The sequence below is a fragment of the Micromys minutus genome (genome assembly GCF_963924665.1).
Source record: "Micromys minutus genome assembly, chromosome: 1".
Lineage (NCBI taxonomy): Eukaryota > Metazoa > Chordata > Mammalia > Rodentia > Muridae > Micromys > Micromys minutus.
This window is the reverse complement of record NC_137969.1, coordinates 158,194,738-158,213,897: the sequence shown is the minus strand read 5'-3', so window position 1 is coordinate 158,213,897 and position 19,160 is coordinate 158,194,738. Positions and strand designations below refer to the sequence as shown.

Here is a 19,160-nt window from a genome sequence, read left to right as displayed (position 1 = left end):
GTTTGTATAGGAATTCTTTGGGGGCAGAGATTTCCAGGTGGCCTGGAATTGGTGGGATTCTGTGGTCTGATCCTGAAGCTCAGGAACTAGTGGAATTTTGTGCTCAGGACATAACTGGATTCTATGGCAAGCTCAGAAATTGGTGGGATTCTGTTTTTACGCCCTGGTTTTGGTCTTGGGGTAGGTCAGGTTCAGAGTGGTTTTTCTTTGTCTTTTCATCCCACACCAGGAGATCCAACACCCTCTTCTAACCTCCACAGCACAAGGCAATGTGTGGTGCAGATATGTACATGCAGGCAAGACATTCACATACATGAGAGAAAGTAAATATTTTTAAAATATTAAATAAAGAATGAAATCCTAGTTGAATGTTTGATGCAAAGTATCTTTGGCATTTTTCAGAATTGATCAATATTTTGATATTTTTTAGTTGTCAGTGCCGAGAAAGCTGCTTCACATAAATATGCAGTACAAAATGGCAAACACATATTTAAGACCATTTCAGAAGTTACTGGAAATTGTAACCCAATCCCAAGCCAAAATTCATTTAATTTTTTTTTTAATTAAGTTGAAGGAGCTGAAAAGAGGAGTCACCAGTCAAGAGCATTTGCTGCTCTTCCAGAAGCCTCGTTTGCTTCTCAATACCCATAGCAAGCGGTTCACAAATGCCCATAATTCCAGTTCCTCATGATCTGACACTATCTTCTAGGCTCAGTGTACACACACACACACACACACACACACACACACACACACACACACACACACCATGACTCATAGCATGTGATGTCTGACATGTGAGCTGAGGTGTTCCAAACATCATTGTCAGCGTGCTGCCATGTGCAGGCACATGTGGTGCAGATGTGCACAGAGCGTGTTCTGAACCAAAGCAACAATGACTTCATGAGGTGCAATGTGACAGGACAGTGCCAGAAATTTCAGACACGTTATGCATTTGATTTCTAATTAGTTTTTGGTCCTTGAGTGTACAGAGCCGTTTTACTGCTGTCAGAACTTCTGTGGTTCCCACATTCAGTCGTATGAATATGGAGTTGCTTGCTACAGCTTATAAATCTGGAGTGTAGATAATTGTGTCAACCAGTGTGGAGTTTTCCAATAGCTCTACTCTGCACTCACTAACAACTGAAGCCTATCAGCTATGATTTATTTAGTCCAGCTTCCCAGCACTTAATAAGAAAAGCCTTGAAAAAGTTCCTGCAGAGAAAATCTAAGCATGCGTTTTGTCCAGTGAAGCTCCTTTCTTTGAACAACAGTCAGATCTACAATTTGAGTCTGCTTTGATCACTTTCCAGTGTCTTCAAACAGTTATTTTTATATTTTGCCCACAGTTTATAACTCTTATCTGTGAGCAGATTAATACAGTACAAGAGAATCTATTATTCTTGGAACAAGAGTTCGACTAACTTTAAATATAAAAGCATGTAAGCTTTTCTAACAAAAAATTTGAAAATAAAATGGTATCATAATTTCAATACATAAGAAGAATATTACATAAACTGAAATAATGAAAATAATTGGGAACACGAAAAATATGTTTTATAGGTAACAAGACGGATAAGCATGTGATGGCAGATCTTTTAAAGGCTTCTCGGTGGGTCTCTCAGAAATTGAGCAGAATATAATTATGCATTCATTGCCCTAGTGGCCAGCTGTCTCAAATAACATCACCAGGAAGGTCTTTGCCTGTAAATTCAGATCTTCATCCATTGTGCTTTGAAAATATTTTTCATTTGATTTGAAAATTTGCATTTCTCTCATTTCCTAGTATTTTTGAGCTATATTATTTCCTGGGGGAAAAAATGGCAATCTAACCTCCCATTTGTTTTTGTTTTTGTTTTTTTCTTCTCACGTATTTTAGTTGTTCGTGTAATTGACCTTAAATGAGGTGAGAGCAAACTGACTAGCAGCATCTGTGGACACCATTCCGTTCCTCTCCTTCCCGGAAGCCGCCCTCAGGAGCACTCTGTTTGACCATATCTGCTTTGAGGACTCAGTATGAACAAAGAAGTCTTCCAGGTAGAGAAGATTTTAAAAACTTTGTCACTGTAAACGTGTGGAGGGAACATCATTACCTAAGGAACGTTATTTTTTTTAATGGTAGTATGAGTGTGGTATGGGAAGCTTCAAGGTTATTGTAAAATAAGGGCTAGTATTCCTCAGTGAAAGTGTTGGCAGATAAGCTGTGTGTCTAAAATAAACAAGTTTAAGAGATAAAGGTAAGACTATCAATTGGACAAAAGATCTAAAAACTCTTACAGAACAAGCATAGTTAATTGTAGCAACAGTTGAGTAGTTGATAACTGTTCTTGCTGAAGTGAAGAATGTCTATGTGACATTGTGGATGTTAATTTGCTTCACAGAAATAGCCAGTTTACTACATATTTGTGTCTGATTACATCATGAGTTAAATGTGCACAGTAAATATTTAAATACAGTATAACTTATTGTAAAAATAAGTAAAAGCCATGAATGAGACAGGTTTCCATTTGAAGGTTTAAGGAGACCAAGAAATACAGAAGATGCTCAGAGTCATTAGCAATTAAGGAAACATGAATCAAAGCCATAATGAAATACCATTTTATACCCACTGCAGTGGATTTTACTGAGAAGATCTGCTTTTGACAAGCATATAGAATTGTAATCCTCATGTTTTTGTCACCTTAAATTTAGCATTTTCCCAGAAAGTTAGGAGTTAATTACTATGTGACATGGCAGTTCTATTCCCAGTTTTACACTCAAGAGAGTTAAACTTATATCCACAAATGCTTTTGCATAAGCATTCATAAAGATGTTATTGATAATCCCCAGAAGTGGAAATAACTTAAATGTTCACCTATTGATGAATGGATAAACAAAATAGAGTGTCTCCAAACAATGGGATTTTTTTTAACCTTGAAAGGACAGTGACTATTGGTTTTCGTGGTTGTAGAGAGCATTCATGTCTGAGGATTCTGGCTTGGGAAGCATTTCCTTGAGAAGCTAGCCTTCTATAAAGAGTAGGAGCACTTTGTAGTGATTGCTTTTTGTGTGGAGGATAAGTTTGGAGATCTTTGGCTCTTGGAATGGCTCCTCCATCTTGTGTATTTTATTCAGTGCCACTTGTCTGCTGGGCAAAGGACACTCTTAGGGTTGTTTGTTAGCTAGTTGATGCTGATTTTTTAAATTATACAGTTCTGTGCTCAATCTGAGAGACAAATAACAAATTCTGTATGTAGAAAAATGGAGTGAATTTAAGGATACCATTCTGTTTCATGTGCCTTCACCTATTGAGTTTAGTCTGGCACATTTTACCAGAGATAGATGCAGTTTTGGGTCACTGAAATTACTCTTTAGAAATTGCATGAAATTGGGTATAATTTAGCAACTCTTTAAGTCAACAGATTACTTTTACTTAAACACATTCAATCTTGTTAAAAAGTAATATGTGAATTGGTTTTGTTAATTGCCCCAACTTGCATCCCCTAACAACCAAATATAAAGACATTTTACATACTCCTGACAGCTCCCATAGCCCCCACTGGAGACTTTGTATGACTGTGTATGTTGTGTTTTGTAAGGATAAGACACTTAATATAGGAACTGAGCCATCAACAGATTAGTGGGGGCTTTCCAAAAATTCCTTGAATATTGCCTCTTATTTTTATAAAGTACCTGTTTCGTGGCAGCTGCTTTATCTGCTGCCTTCACTCCAGAATTTCAGAAAAACTCAACAGATGTTTAACTTGGGAATCTTGTCTTGTTTGTGAATGAAAATGAAGCAGCTGGGCTGGAGAAATGGCTCAGGGGCTAAGAGCACTGGCTGCTCTTCCAGAGATTCTGAGTTCAATTCCAAGCACCCACATGGTGGCTCACAACCATCTATAATGAGATCTGATGCCCTCTTCTGGCCTGCAGACATACATGCAAGCAGAATGCTGTATATGTAATAAATAAATAAATCTTTAGGGAAAAAAAAGAAGAAAATGAAGCAGCATCTTCTGTGATACTGAGTTAACTTTAATTCTGCTTCTTTGAATCTCAATGTTAAAAGGCATTATTTTATTACTAACACCTGTCTAGCCAGACCCAACCCTGATTACCTTCCAATAGCAGGAGATGGGGATGTGTAGGGGGTCTGGCTGTCCACATAACAGATACTCTTCTTTTGAGATTGATTCAGTTACAGAACTCATGTTAACAAGAGCATTATCAGGGCCTTTCTCAGCTTGTGTGAGGCCTTACCTGGTTTTGCCTCCTGTTCTCCCTCTGACTTCTTATCTTAGTATTCCATCCCCAGTCCCAGCCAACTCATTACTGCTTCTCAAAAGAAAACAAGAAACGCTTCTGTCTGCCTTGTCTTCTCCTGGTCAGTGCTCCACTTCCCTCACTTCCTCCAACTCTCTTCCCGCCTGGCATAACAGCTTCCCCAGCAAATAGTCGCAGTTAAACACGATTTTGTCTCACTTTTCTCCAGAGTCTGTGCCATATACATTACTTATAAGATGATAACATTTACATCCCTCAAAATAAGAAGAAATTATGAGAAAAATGCTTCTATAAATTGTATTCACAGTTGTATGTCCAGGGCCTACAGGGGAGATTATTGCATTCATAGAGTTCAGTGAAAGTTAGAGCTCACGTCAGCTGGACTGCTCCCCACACTGAGGTCAGTTTAAACATGGTTCCCTAGTTGTGCCTAAGGTTACCTTTCCTAGGAGCATAACTTGTAGCCAAGAATTTTATTTTGATTTTTATTGAGGATAAAACTAAAGTTAACATCTGTAGCATGTACATATTTTGCATAAGTGTTTCTATATCGGTTATATGTGTATAGTAAGTAAAACATTCCAGCACTTACACAGAGGCAGAGACAGGTCTATTTCTGTGAGTGGAAGGCCAGTCTAGAGTACATAGTAAAATGCTATCGAAAACAACATCAATGACAACAATAAAACACAAATTGTGTGTGTGTGTGTGTGTGTGTGTGTGTGTGTGTATAAAACACTTAACTGGAGAGGCATTCATTCACCAAGTTTTGTTGCACTGATACTAGGTGAACTGTGAAACTGTCTACTATGTGGAGGGAAGGAGATCTATGAATAATGAGGATTTAGTGAGGCATTTGAGGCATGCTCAGACTTGCCTTTGGGAGGTAATATGGTGCCTCTTCAGTGGGTCATTTCAGAAAGACAAGGTTGGAAACTGCAGACCATCTGGAAAAGTGTCTCTGTAGTCTAGTGGATGATGACCTGAGCTCTCCTCAATGGCAAAGGAAATAGGTGGGGTGGGGAGGGGTGGGGAGGGGTGGATTTAGGAAACAGATCCTGGTGTGTTCTTACATGTAGGATGTCTTACATGTAAGACAAGAGGCTAAAATGGCTCAAAGCACACACACACACAAATGTATAAGAGATATTAAGTACTTAGACCAAGGATAGGCAGGTAACAGTTAAACTGCAAATTAACTGATTTTTTTTCCGGCCTGTTGTGCTTTTTGATCATCCTTCAAACGGGGACCCACTTGACTTTTATGAAAAAAGTACAGAACCAAACAATGGTATCTTGGGAATGGCGTCAGAACATGAGCGCCTCTCTGCTGTTTACGTGGCAGATCAGAAATGAGAAGGAAGGTGAAGGGAACTGAGAAGCAAAATAAAAATCTTACATTAATCTAGAATCCTTGAGAAATTTGGTTTCAAGCTAAGATCATAATTATATCTGAGACTGAAAAAGGAGATAGTATAAAATCTCTTAAAGGCAAAATGCCTTATAATCTACATAAAAGAACACACCAGACATAAAAATCTCTTAAGAATGAATTGGCAGAAAATGGATAGAAATGACAAATGATGAATAAACAAGAAAAAAGAATTAGAAAGTAGTTGCAAGATTGCAACCCTGGGGGTGGGGACAGAAACTAGGAAGACTGGGACTTTGAGGCCATCCTGGGCTGCATTGTTAATCCCAGGCCAGCCTAAGATGTATAACAACCCTGTCTAAAGAATAGAAAATACTTGGAATGTTGGATAGTTTCAAAACTATACTTCTAATATGGAGAAATTAGAAACATTTCCTCTTGTCCACTTGAAGTAATCTCATGATTAAAATTGTAGGGTTTTATTATTTTTTTATTTTTTAGATAATGAGAAGATGGTAACAGTCTTTGGACTTTAGAAAAATAGAAAGAATGCCTTTTAGAATTAAGATAGGATTAAGGCTGTGAGAGACTTCTTTAGACTTCAAGAGTTCTTTTTATTTTTTCATAATGAGTTTTATTGTATTTTATTTTGGACAATACTTTTAATTGGATATTTTATGTATTTATATTTCAAATGTAATCCCCTTTCTCCCTTCTCCCATTCCCCTCGCCCCCTCCCATTGCTTCCATGAGGATACCAACCATCCACTCCTACCTCATCACCCTGGCATTCCCCAGCACTGGGAAAACCTTGAGCCTTCACAGGACCAAGGGCTTTTCCTCTTATTAATGTGAGACAATGCCATCCTCTGCTACATATGCTGGAGCTGTATATACTCATTGGTTGGTGTTTTAGTCCCTGGGAGCTCTGGGTTTGGTTGGTTAATATTGTTGTTCTTCCTGTGGGGTTGCAGACCCTTTCAGCTCCTTCAATCCTTTCTCTAGCTCCTTCATTGGAGTCCCTGTGCTCAGTCGAATGGTTAGCTGCAAGCATGCTCTGCTCTACCAGTAAGGCTCTGGCAGAGCCTCTAAGGAGGCATCCATATCAGGCTCCTGTCAGCAAGTATTTCTTGGCATCAGCAATAGTGACTGGGTTTGGTGGTTGTATGTGGCCAGGTGAGGCAGTCTCTCGATAACCTTTTTTTCAGTCCCTCCTCCACTATTTGTCCCTATGTTTCCTCCTGTGAGTATTTTGTTCTCCCTTCTAAGAAGGACTGAAGCATCCACATTTTGGTCTTCCTTCTTTTTAAGTTTAATATGGTCTGTGAATTGTTTCTTGGGTATTCCAAGCTTTTGGGCATACCATGTGTGTTCTTTTGTGACTGAGATACCTCACTCAGGATTTTAGTTTCTAGTTCCATTCATTTGCCTAAGAATTTTACATAGTCATTATTTTTAATAGCTGAGTAGTACTCCATTGTGTAAATGTACCACATTTTCTGTATCCACACTCCTCTGTTAAAGGATATTTGGGTTCTTTCCAGCTTCTCACTATTATAAATAAGGCTGCTATGAACATAGTGGAGATCTTCACCAATCCTACATCCGGTAGAGGGCTAATATCCAATATATACAAAGAACTCAAGAAGTTACACTCCAGAGAATCAGATATTCCTATTAAAAAATGGGGTACAGAGCTAAACAAAGAATTCTTAACTGAGGAATACAGAATGGCTGAGAAGTGCCTAAAGAAATGCTCGATATTCCTAGTCATCAGGGAAATGCAAATCAAAACAACCCTGACATTCCACCTAACACCAGTCAGAATGGCTAAAAAACTCAGGTAACAGCAGATGCTGGCAAGGATGTAGAGAAAGAGGAACACTCCTCCATCTTTGGTGGAGTTGTAAGCTGGTACAACCACTCTGGAAATCAGTCTGGCAGTTCCTCAGAAAACTGGACATAGTACTACCTGAGGACCCAGCTATACCATTTCTGGACATATACCCAAAAGATGCTCCAACATCTAACAAGGACTACAACAGTTCTTTAACTGTTCCCAGTTTGAGTATTGAAGGTTGAGTGTTGATGTACAATGCTATATTATTTAGTAAGGAAGAGCTCCAAGTCTTATTTCATGAGTTTCCTCTCCTTTTGGAGGGTTAATGGAATAATGATAAGGGTAGCATTTAACACTATTAAAATCCAAGAGGAACTGATGACTCTCAGTTCAAGGATAGGGCTCTGAGCTTCCTTCGGGATTCTGCAGAGCAGTGATTGATGTGGACAGGTCAGTGACTGGCACATGTGAAGACCTGGCTGACATGCACGGGGGAATGACTGTGTTTGCTGGCATCCATACTAAGATCCTAACATAGACTAAACATTTGATCTTGGTCTCTGGATGATATAAACACAAGGCTAAGAGTATGGAATTCAGAGTGGAAAAGTACAATTCAAAATTCAAGGTCATCACTTTAACTTTAATTGTAAGTATATTATTCATTCTTTATCAGTATAAAATCTCTAGCTTCATGAATAAAGCTGTTTTAAGCCTTTTTGCAAAACAAGGTCTAAATAACAATTTTGTATCCGAATAATAATTCTAAAATTTTTCAGTCCAGCTTTTTTTTAAAATTTATACATGCAAGTGATTTTTCTCTTGGTAAAAATATTTCTATTTAATTACTCTAAGAAAATCTTCATTCTGATTGATTACAACCGTTTCATAGGGGGTTGTTATTTTTGTTTCACTGACTTAGAAAAGTAAGCATAGCAACAAGTAGCTGGTGTCCCTGGGGTTTTGTTGAAGGGTGGTGCTCTGTGATGGCTTGGACTACTTAGTCACTGCTTACGAGTTTTTGTTGTGGTTGGTTTGGTTTGGTTTTTGATGTTTAGAAATAATAAGGGGGCTTCCTCCACCCTTATTTGGTGGGAAAGGTCATGAGAGATTTATTTTTCTTACCCTCCCCATTTAGGTGTGAAGTTCATCAACATGAGTGGCCTTGGGGACAGTTCATCTGACCCTGCAAACCCAGACTCACATAAGAGAAAAGGATCGCCATGTGACACACTGGCATCAAGGTAGGCGTGTGCTTGTCTCTGGCAGACCATTTTTGTCATTTCTCCAACACTTTGGACTTGGTTTCATCTACTCCACATTGAGAGGCCACCTGCCTCCTCCTGCTCATTTAGCAAGTCTGCTCTAAGGTAATGGGTCTGTCTGCTAATGCTTACCATCACTGTACCCCTAGTTCACAGTGCAATGTGTGTCTTTTAACTAGTAAGGACAATAAGTGCTGTCAAGTGAATAAATTAGTCTATTGAATATCTTTAAATGCTATCTTAATAACTAAGAAGTACATTGCTATAATATTTATGTTAAGATAATTATTTGTGGCATTAACTACTTACTGTGTCTTTAAAAATCTCTATATTAAGCTGTAGAAAAGAAATTTAGTGCTAAGGGAACCCTAACAAGTGGCAGATGAAGGAGAACCTCACTCAGAGCAAAAGCATTTTCTCAGCTCACAAGAGAAAGTCCACATTTTATTCCATTTGGCTTCGAGGAACTACACAGAGGTTTTTTGTTTTGTATTGTTTTGTTTGTTTTTCAGTTTCTGCACTATTGACATTTTGAACCAGAAAATTCTTTGCTGTGAAGGCCATCCTGTGTGTTGTAGGATGCTCTGCAGTGTTACTGTTTGTACCCTGAACTGCCAGTAGTATCCCATTCATAATTACAAGATGTCCTGTAAACACTCGCAGATGTTCCCCCAGGGGTAAGGAAAGCAGAGTCCCCCAGCTGATGATGACACTGGTCTCAGAGGAGCTGCAGCAACACAGCACAGCATCATTGCAGCTAGTGATGTCTGCTTTTCTCTTAGAGGGGAAGGAGACCGGTTAAGAGAATGCTAGTGCTAGAGACTGGGAAGAGAAAAGTGGCTGTTCCTCACAGGGCAGTCACCTAAGTGCCCAAGCACGTGTGTCCAGATGCTAGGATAAAGAATTAGATGAGAATCAGATGCATGTTATCAAAGTACAGTGTTCATCTCTATATATAAATTCAGTCTTTCTTAAAGGAAAACATAGGATAAATAAAATTATTATCATTTATGTTTAATTTCTCATTCGGGGAAAATTTGAATATATAACAAATACTAAAAAGCTACATATAATAACCATATCAAATTGATATGTTGCCATATTAATATTCTATTATAATTTCATTTTTCCATTTTTTGTGATTTCTTTGTTTTGTTTTAGGCAGGGTTTCATTCTGTAGCCCACACTAGCCTTGAACTTGGGCCAGTCCTCCTACATCAACTTAAGGAGAGCTGGGATTCTGGGCGTATACTGTCATGCCCATGTTGTATTTTCTAACTGATAGTTACTAATGAATATGAATGGTAACTTCTGTGGGCATCAATAACAATCTTCTTTCTTGTAATGGTTTAATCTGTAAATTGCCTTTGATTTGTTCTCTGTGTGTGTGTGCATCTGTACACAATAGCATCATCACAAATACCGACATCTTTATGTATTCTTTTCTCCTCTTTTGATGTTTTGAGATAATTATCTTGATGTTTGCTTGAAAGATATTTGAAAGCACTGACTTCTTCAGGTTTATATGTATGGGCTTCAGTTTTAATAAAGCAATACCTTTGATATGGAAAATCAAAAATTTATTACTTTGAAACTGCTTGTGTATTAATGCCACCTTGCAATGCTTCCTCTGGTCTTATTATTATATGCTGTCCCCAGACTGTGAGCTCATTAATCATGAAAAGCATCTGTTAGGTCTCACAAGGTACTGCCAGCCTCGTGGCAGAGCCAAGTAGTACTGTCTACAGAGCTCAAGACAGAGTGACTTCTCAGTTAAACAGTTTCTTGCAGTGAGGTAGCTTTTATCTCTTCAATCTCTCATTTGTTTTAAGAAAATGAAGGTTAAGGCAGTAGTTTTAAATGGTGGTTAACTATGCTTTATCCTTCTTGAGCATTTCCAGCTTAACTCAACAAGTGCTTATCAAATGCTAACTGTTCAGCCACCACCATCTGCGTGTTGTTATAAGGATATAAATGAAGTAAGAGACAGGTTTTCTATCTTTGAGGAGCTTACAGATCTGGCCATGCCATTAATTCTTCTTAAATCATTTTTCCCATGTTCTTAAAAATGAAGCATTGTAATTAAAGTCATACTAGATGACATTAATGGAGCTAATGGGGCATGCCAAGAACCTAGCAATGCATTTTACACATCTTATCATTGGTAATCCTTACAAACCCTGGTTGGTAATTAATGTCATTCTCACAGTGGTACAGATGAAGAGATTGAGGCAGAGAGGTTAAACTGCAGTTCATTTGTCTGGGGTTTGAGAGCTAGTTGGTGCCTGGAGATTTCAGCGTGTGCTCCTGAGCAGTAGTCACACAGCACCAGGACAGGCTGAGATCACTGTGATCCTGCCCCCGCTCCCTCTGGCCCATGTACTACTGCAGTTCAGCCACACTCTCCTGTTATGTATCAGGTTTGAACTTCATATTTCCACTTTCACTTTATATGGTTGATAAAGCCAAGTTACCTTCTAGAAAACAAGATCTTTCTACCTCTAACTTAGTGCCATTCTTATGGTTTAGAGCCATTTCTGATTATTTCTGTAGAGTTTGATTTTTGTCATAAAGTATTACAGTGGTCTGTTTCCTTTTATTTCCTTTTCAGTGGGAGCTAATTTACTTCAGAGTGCTTAGGAAACATCACATGATTATCTGTCATATAATTGATAATACATTAATTAAGCAAAGATGCAGCAGTCACTCCATATCTATAGGATCAAAAGTATTCTGAAAAAAAATGTTATCTATACCAAAAATGTATCAACTTTATGTAATGCTATTGCTTAAGTACAGTATGACAGCTACTTATATAGCGTTTGCACTGCATAGGTATTGTAAGTAATATAAAGATGACTTTAAGCTTGGGGAAGAATTTTCAGAGTCTGTGCAACTATAGCATGTTTTGTAAAGGTTTACAAGTGCTCAGACTTTAATGTCCATGGAGATCCTGAAACTGGTACCATATAAGATTGTGAGGCTAACTGTACTCATGAGAATTTAGCTCAGGATAGTGTTTACTAGCATGTCTGCCACGTAAAAGGTAATAAAGGGGTTTAGCAAATGAAGAAAGTTAACCTAAAGTAAGAAAGGGGGCCTTTTCCATTTAAAATAGTTTTTACATTCTACATCCCTTCAATTTTGACTTTGGGCATGTCTGCTGTCTTTTTTTCCCTCTAGGTAGTTACTGGCTGCATCACTCAAAGATGATTTTCATTTCCCTACTCTGAAACTTAAGTCATTTTATTTACATCTGCTATACATTACTATGTATAGTTTCTTGTTCCATCTCCTCTCTATATTGGAATACTTTTCTTTTACTCCATAATGGTTTCAGGCATTTCAATATAACCTAAAACTTAGTGGCAAAACATGTTTGGTGGCTGAGTCTGGAAGCACATACCTGTTATCCCAGCATTCTCAAGGTAGATGTTCAAGCATAGCCGGGACTATATAATGAGACATTCTCAAAATAAAACCAACAAACAAAAATTGTCTGGGAGACCCACCAAATAAATCTAAAGTGATTGCCCCTAATGAAATTTAGACCTTTAAGTTTAAACAGCTCCCACTCTATACTGAATCTACTAAATGTGTCTGCTGTCTATGAGGTTCCCTAAGGTAAAATCACACGTCCTCAAGTACTATCATTTTACAGATAAACCCTTCTGCATATGAAAATATGTTCCTCATTTTATTTGTGCTTTGCTTCAATGCCTCAGTGAAGTTTGTCAGAATGTCTTTCTGTGTTCTGTTTAAGTTATTAGATAGAGTTTTACTATGCAGAGTGGAAATCATTCCTCAGTAATGAAAGATTTAACAGATAAAGACATAATGTGTGGTTGTTGTAGTTGTCTGATTGTGTTTGGGGATATGTACCATTTGTTCGTCCTTGTTCTACAGCAAGTACAGTAGAGTAGCTGACTCCCATCAACTTCAGCTCACAGTGCTGTACAAGTGCCTTTGCTTTGAAAGTCTTTAAAAGTTTTAAGAAAAGTAAAGGACTTTTTAATGTTTACAATATTGTTGATTGTAAGGTTTTTAGAAACTGATTTTTCTCACTTCTCACTTTTTTTCTACCACTTTTGTGATTAGTTACATGATTTTAACAAAGCATGTCATGAATAGTTTTTCCTGTTTTATTTGGGTAATGAGAAGTTTCAGAGTAATATTTTACCATCATTGAATGCATTAACTAAAGCAAATTGCTGGTGACTTGGCAAAATACATTTTTGAAAATCAAAAACCAACAGGAATCATTCCATATATTCAGGAGACTTCTTTTAAAGTTCTGTCTGTGACCTGATCCTCTGTTCTTTGTGTTTTGCTTTAAGGTAATCATGTTTGATTTGGTTTTAATGTGGACAAGAGCTTACATGTAGGTTTTATTGTGTTATAGTTAGAAGGAAGCTGTAACCCACTACTTGCTGCTCTTTCTGTAGCTGATTCTTAGAGTGTATTTTTGAATAGTTTCTTTTTCCTGAGGAGCAACTGATGTTCCTATCAGAATAAGAATGAAGGGCTGATCAGATTCCTCATTACAATTCATCTGAACTGTAATCATAGTGCCACTTAAACTGTATCAAAATTACTTAAAAACTCTATTCTATTTCAAACGCACAGAATCTCGAAACATGAGCAGTGCATTTGCTTTTTGTCTAGTTGCTTTAATATCTGGTGGCTGTTTGTTATCTGAAACAATTGAGGTGTATACATCGTTAGCAAACCATCTCTCTCAGCAGTCCTCTTCACTTGGTTAGCTACAATTATTTTGTGTACTTGAGGATTTTCTAGTGTCTGAGTTTTAGATGTGATTTTAATTTGATTTTTAAATCTGGTTTTATATTTTAGATAAAAACAAGACTTCCTTTAAGTGTGCCAACATTAATATGTTTGATCTGGTATAAATATATGCTAACTGGATTTTTTTTGTGTGTGTCTGTATCTAACAGCACTGAGAAGAGGCGCAGGGAACAAGAAAATAAGTATTTAGAAGAACTAGCTGAATTACTGTCTGCCAACATCAGTGACATTGACAGCTTGAGTGTAAAACCAGATAAATGCAAGATCTTGAAGAAGACAGTAGATCAGATACAGCTAATGAAGAGAATGGAGCAAGGTAAAAATAAAATAATGCCATGTTCTGAGTTGTTGTGACATTTGTGACATATTATTCTATCTTTCCATTATTAAGAGCTTATGTTGCTTTGTGCTTTTAGTAAAGAAATGTTTTTGTTTACACAATTTTTTTTTATCGAATCAAAAATCTTTTCTTTGTATTGCCAAGTGGCTTACTAAATTAACTTGAAAACTAGTAAAGTAATTCAGCAATCTTGGGATGTTTTAGAGCCCATGTCATAGGGCCTTAAGCAGAAACACAAGTTGTGGGTGAGATCTGAGGCCCTGGCATCCATCTAAAGTACAGTAATTCTTGATGAAAATCTCTGGCTTGTCTGAGGAAGCTTGCCTCTGCCTGGCTCACAGTGGGAAAATGCTGCTCTGGCTGCAGGGGTTCCATTGTATTTTTTTGAGGTTCATATTTATAGCACCCATACTTGCTGGGACCCGACACCACTAATCCCTTGGGTTACAGACAGAAACAAAAGTAAAGCACTTTAGGGAGCACGGTTGTTCATAGAGTGCTGTAGAGTTTTCAGGTGAGTGTGCTGACACACACATTATGTATGAGGATCTGTGCTGAGTAGGAACACAAGCCTGGAACCTTCCCAGTAATAACAGCAGTATAAAAAGACTCAAATGCCATGATTTAAAGATCTTAGAAACTGCAGAGTGGTTTAGTAACAGTTGCTTTAGCCAAGGGGAAAAACTAGAAGCCTACAGACACTGGCATTCTTGCTTGCTCTTACTATCCAAAACCAGAGATAGCAGGATTTTCTGAGGAAACCCAGCAGGCCCAGGGAGGAAGCATTTGGGGTGATTCCTCATGAAAACTTAACTCTTACTACATTCTAGTCACCAGGTGGCATTTTTATGTGTCTCACATAAATAAGGCCACAAGCATCTCAGGAAAGCCAGTTGTTACAAAAAGAAAAGCCAGAAGAGAGGGACTGCAGGGGAAGCAGAGGCAGACATGAGGGGCAGCAACAAAACTAACATGTCAGTCCCTTGGACAGAAGAGACATTGCACCCTTGAAAGATGGTAACTTTTGGAAGTCAAAACAGGGTGCTTGGAAAAATCTCCACCGCATTACTGCGTTTCTCTTTTTGTCTCTTCATGCTGTCTGCCTCAACTACGACAGGCACACTGTCAGACAAGCTCTTCCATCTACCTGATGTTCTCTCCTTAGGTACCCACTGCCCGTGCCCACTCCCTCACCCCTTCATGTCCTTTCTCAAATGGCTTCTCATTGAAAGTGTCTCCAGCTGCTCTTCTTTAAAAAAAAAAAAAAAAAAAAGATTAAGTAGAAAATATACATATTCTTCTATGCCTTTCTTGATTTCTTTTACATATCTGCCATATAAGTTAATTTTAAATAGTCTCCTAGAAAGTAAAATAGCGAAGTAATAGAAAATAAAAGAAAAGGCTAAGAAATGTATAGGATTCAGTCAAGACTGGGTAGAGGATAACAAATGCCAAGAGGGGTTTAAAAAAAAAAAAAACCTGAACAACAACAAAACTTTCTTGAAAATAGAAGGCTCTGGTTCTGGATCTACAACAGGACTCGCTGGATGGAGCATACCTGTAATCCCAACCGTTGGGATGCTAAGGCCAGAGAAGCACATGCCCAGGTCAGCCTGTACTGCACAGGGGGACCCTATCTCAGTGAACAGGGGTGGGGGTGTGGAACATACTCAGACAAGCCGGGCACAGTGAGTACGGAATACTCACACCCACGCACAATCTAGTGATATGTTAAAACACCAAGGCAAAAACAAAGGAGAGATAGGTCTCAAGCATAGCAGATTGCTTTCAGAATGAGTTCAAAGTACTATTGCAAACAAAACCTCTAGACCTACAACTGTGTGTTCCCGATGAAATTATGAATGGAAAACAGGAATTTTAAGACAAAGTCTTTTGTTATACCCCTTTCAGAAACTGCTATCAAAGCATTCGTACTAAACTAAAAGACAAAGACATAGGATCTTAACCTGGGAAATTAGAAACAACATAGAAAAATGGGAAAAGGTAACACAGGCTTTGACACCTAAAAACAAAATATGAGGTAGGAGGTGTTGGCACATACCTTTAGACCCAGCACTTGGGAAGCAGAGGTAAAAGGATCTCTGTGAGTTTGAGGCCAGCCTCCAGAGTGAGTTCCAGGACAGGGTTACAAAGAGAATCCCCATCTCGAAAGAAAACAAAACAACAAAACAAACATAACCTTTAAACCATAAAAGTTGCAATTGCAACAAGCAGAAAGGGGACCCAAGAAGAAATGCTGCTGGCTTGAGAGCACATAGGACTGTCTGAGAGATGGCCTAACAGAGAAAGGTTTTCATTGTTGGGTTTGGGGTTAGTAATGTGGCTATTGCTTTGATGTGGGTGTTTGTGTGTTTGTTTTGTTCTGTTTTGAGACAGCATCTCATATGTAGCTCTGCTGGCCTGTAACTATTTAGAACAGGCTGGCTTCAAACCTGCCACCGTTTTCCCAGTGCTAGAGCCAAAATGTGTGTGCCATCATGGCTGGCCAGAGAAATTTTTAAAATCAGGAGGAGTGTTTAGGATGAGTTAAACAGCACAAACAATTTAAAAACCTAAAACTAAATACAAAATATAATATATAAACATATATAAATAAAATAGATGATATACAAAATATACACCTGGATTTACTTATAAGATATATTTGTGACCATTGTTAGAGAGATGTTAAATACTGATAAAAATGTAATTACATATCTGAGAGGCATAGATGCTATGACTTGGATAAAACACAATGGCTTGAACAGATGAGTTATTGTCTATGTAGGTGTCATGGATTTAGATGCCCCCTGTGGACTTTGCTGCCATTCCCAGGCTGTTTCCATCAATCACAAAGTATAATAAAGATGGCTGGCATGTCTGCATCCCAACTGTCCATATTAGGGCAGAGGCAGACAGACAACTGTTCCCATTCTGTAGGCCATCCTCTGACGCACAACTATGCCTGTCTTCAGTTTTCCCTAGAATTTTAAATGCTTTGTGCTCACATGCAGTAACTTAGTCAGTATGAACTTACTGAGTTTTAAAATTTTTTATAATTTGCTTAAAAAATAAATTTTCTATCAATAATTTAAATGTCTTCATAAACTGATGAAATTGAGCTCTTTGGATGCATAGTTCTTAAAGTTTCCTTATTGCAGAGAAATCCACAACTGATGATGATGTGCAGAAGTCTGACATCTCATCGAGCAGTCAAGGAGTGATAGAGAAGGAGTCGCTGGGCCCGCTTCTTTTGGAGGTAAGTGTCCTCACTGACCCCAACACAAATACTTTGTCCTTACCAATTTAATATCATATTTCCAATTAATAAATTATGAAATACAATAGTTCTTTAAACTTAAAAATAGGATTTGATTATAAAGACTGCTTCATAGTTGTTATTTCAGAATTAATGTGAGTAATAGACATAAAATTCGTCTCATATGGGTATTCCAAGGAGTCTGATGCAAACCAAAGCCTACCATAATAGAGTGATTAGAATTATATGGGAAAAGAAAACTGAATTAGGTCATCACCTGATAGATAACTACTTTGGCTAGCTAGTACGATGTGTGTATACTATAGAATTTCACCCTTAAATGAAAGCTCCTCTACTGCATTGGACTAAATATTGTTCTAGAACACTTTTGGAATAAAAGTTTACAGTGATTTTATACACACATACATACACATGTACACACATGCACATGTAAATGAGAATTAAGTTACTATCAAGCTTTATAAAGTAAGGAACTTTTAAACTTGAATTACTTTGCAACTACTGTAGTATTTCACCTCCTTCTGTTCTCTCTTATTTCTATTGCCTGGATTGTGAGTGTAAATACTGTTTCCAAACCAACTGATCAGCTTAAACACCTTCTCTCATACATGGATGTTTAAAGCATGTATCTGTGTGTGCATGCATATGCTTCTCTTGTCTCAAAAAATAAATTGCATATTTATTTACCCAAATATATGCAAACTAAATTCTTTCCCTGTCCTTTCTGCAGCCTGTCTTTCTGCAGCCGGGGTTGGGGGTGGGGTCTTACTAACAAACTTGTACACATCTCTATTTTCTAAGTCTTAAATAAAGTTTGTTCTGTTTTCATAGCTTGCAGATAGTCTCCTCTGCCTGGTCAGGAGTAGTGTTGCTTTCTTAAAGAGACTTTACTCAAGGAATCTTTACCCCCCCACTGCAGGATCCTTACTCTGGTTTTAACCTTTTCTAAATTTCTTTGTTGTCTTTGCCTGCTTGGATACTGTAAAGAAATTGGGAATTATGTGTTTTATTCCAAAATATTTGTTCAGTAACCTTAAGTGGCAATCTCATTTAGATCCAGGGCTCTACAAGAAGTCTTGCCCAGTATGAGCCCTACTGTGAGACCAAGGTGGTTCTCCTTAAAGGGTGCCATCCTGGGCAGATGACAAAGGTCCCAGATTGAGCTGTTCTTAATGGACAAGCACTTGTTATCATTTCTGTATGTAGAACATCGTAAGGCCAGCTGTTGGGAAGATTCCTCCCCAGGAACACATGTGAGTGAGACTTGTAGAAAAAGAATGATGGCAAATTGTCTTCATCAGACAGTTTAGGAAATAGTAATGTTTTTATATTCATATTCATAATACTAGGTTCCAAAACACTCCCTGAATTATCATTTTTATGTTTTCACTAATTTATTTATTCACTTTACATCCCAATATCAGCCCCCTCTCCTCCTAGAACCCCCTCTCATAGCTCCTTCCCCCTTTTACAGCACCACCATCCCCACTCTCCCACCTTCACCCTCACCCTCCACCCTAGCACATCAAGTCACTGCAGGACTAGACATATCCTCTCACTCAGGCCAGACAAGGTGAACCAGTCAGGGGAATGGGATCCACAGGCAGGCCACAGATTCAGGGACAGCCCCTGTTCCAGTTGTTGGGGGATCCACATGAAGACCAAACTGCACATCTGCTACACATGTGGCGGGGGTGACTACGTCCAGCCCATGCTCACTTTTTGGTTGATTCAGTCTCTGAGAGCCCCAAGGGTCCAGGTTAGTTGACTCTATTGGTCTTCCTCTAGAGTCCATCCTCTTTGAGTCTCTCAATCCTAATCCCAACTCTTTCATAAGACTCCTGGAGCTCCATCTGATGCTTGGCTGTGGGTCTCTGCATCTCTTCCCACTGACTCCTGTCTGCAAACACAACAGAGTATTATTAATAGTGTCAGGGATTGGTGCTTGTCAATAGAATGGGTCTCAAGTTAGACCAGTCACTGGTTGGCCA

At 38.3% G+C, this 19,160-nt stretch overlaps 1 protein-coding gene across 5 annotated transcripts in view; it reads left to right on the top strand.

Moving 5' to 3' along the window:
- NCOA1 (nuclear receptor coactivator 1) overlaps positions 1-19,160 on the top strand; it is a 222,221-nt gene that overhangs the window by 119,272 nt on the left and 83,789 nt on the right. For all 5 annotated transcript variants that reach the window (XM_080914202.1, XM_080914200.1, XM_080914201.1 and 2 more), the window contains exons 3-6: positions 1,880-2,037; positions 8,617-8,722; positions 13,699-13,865; positions 17,051-17,148. In XM_080914202.1, coding sequence (XP_080770328.1) covers positions 8,634-8,722; positions 13,699-13,865; positions 17,051-17,148 — 354 coding nt within the window. In that variant the 5' untranslated portion in view covers positions 1,880-2,037; positions 8,617-8,633. The remainder of the gene's footprint in view (positions 1-1,879; positions 2,038-8,616; positions 8,723-13,698; positions 13,866-17,050; positions 17,149-19,160) is intronic.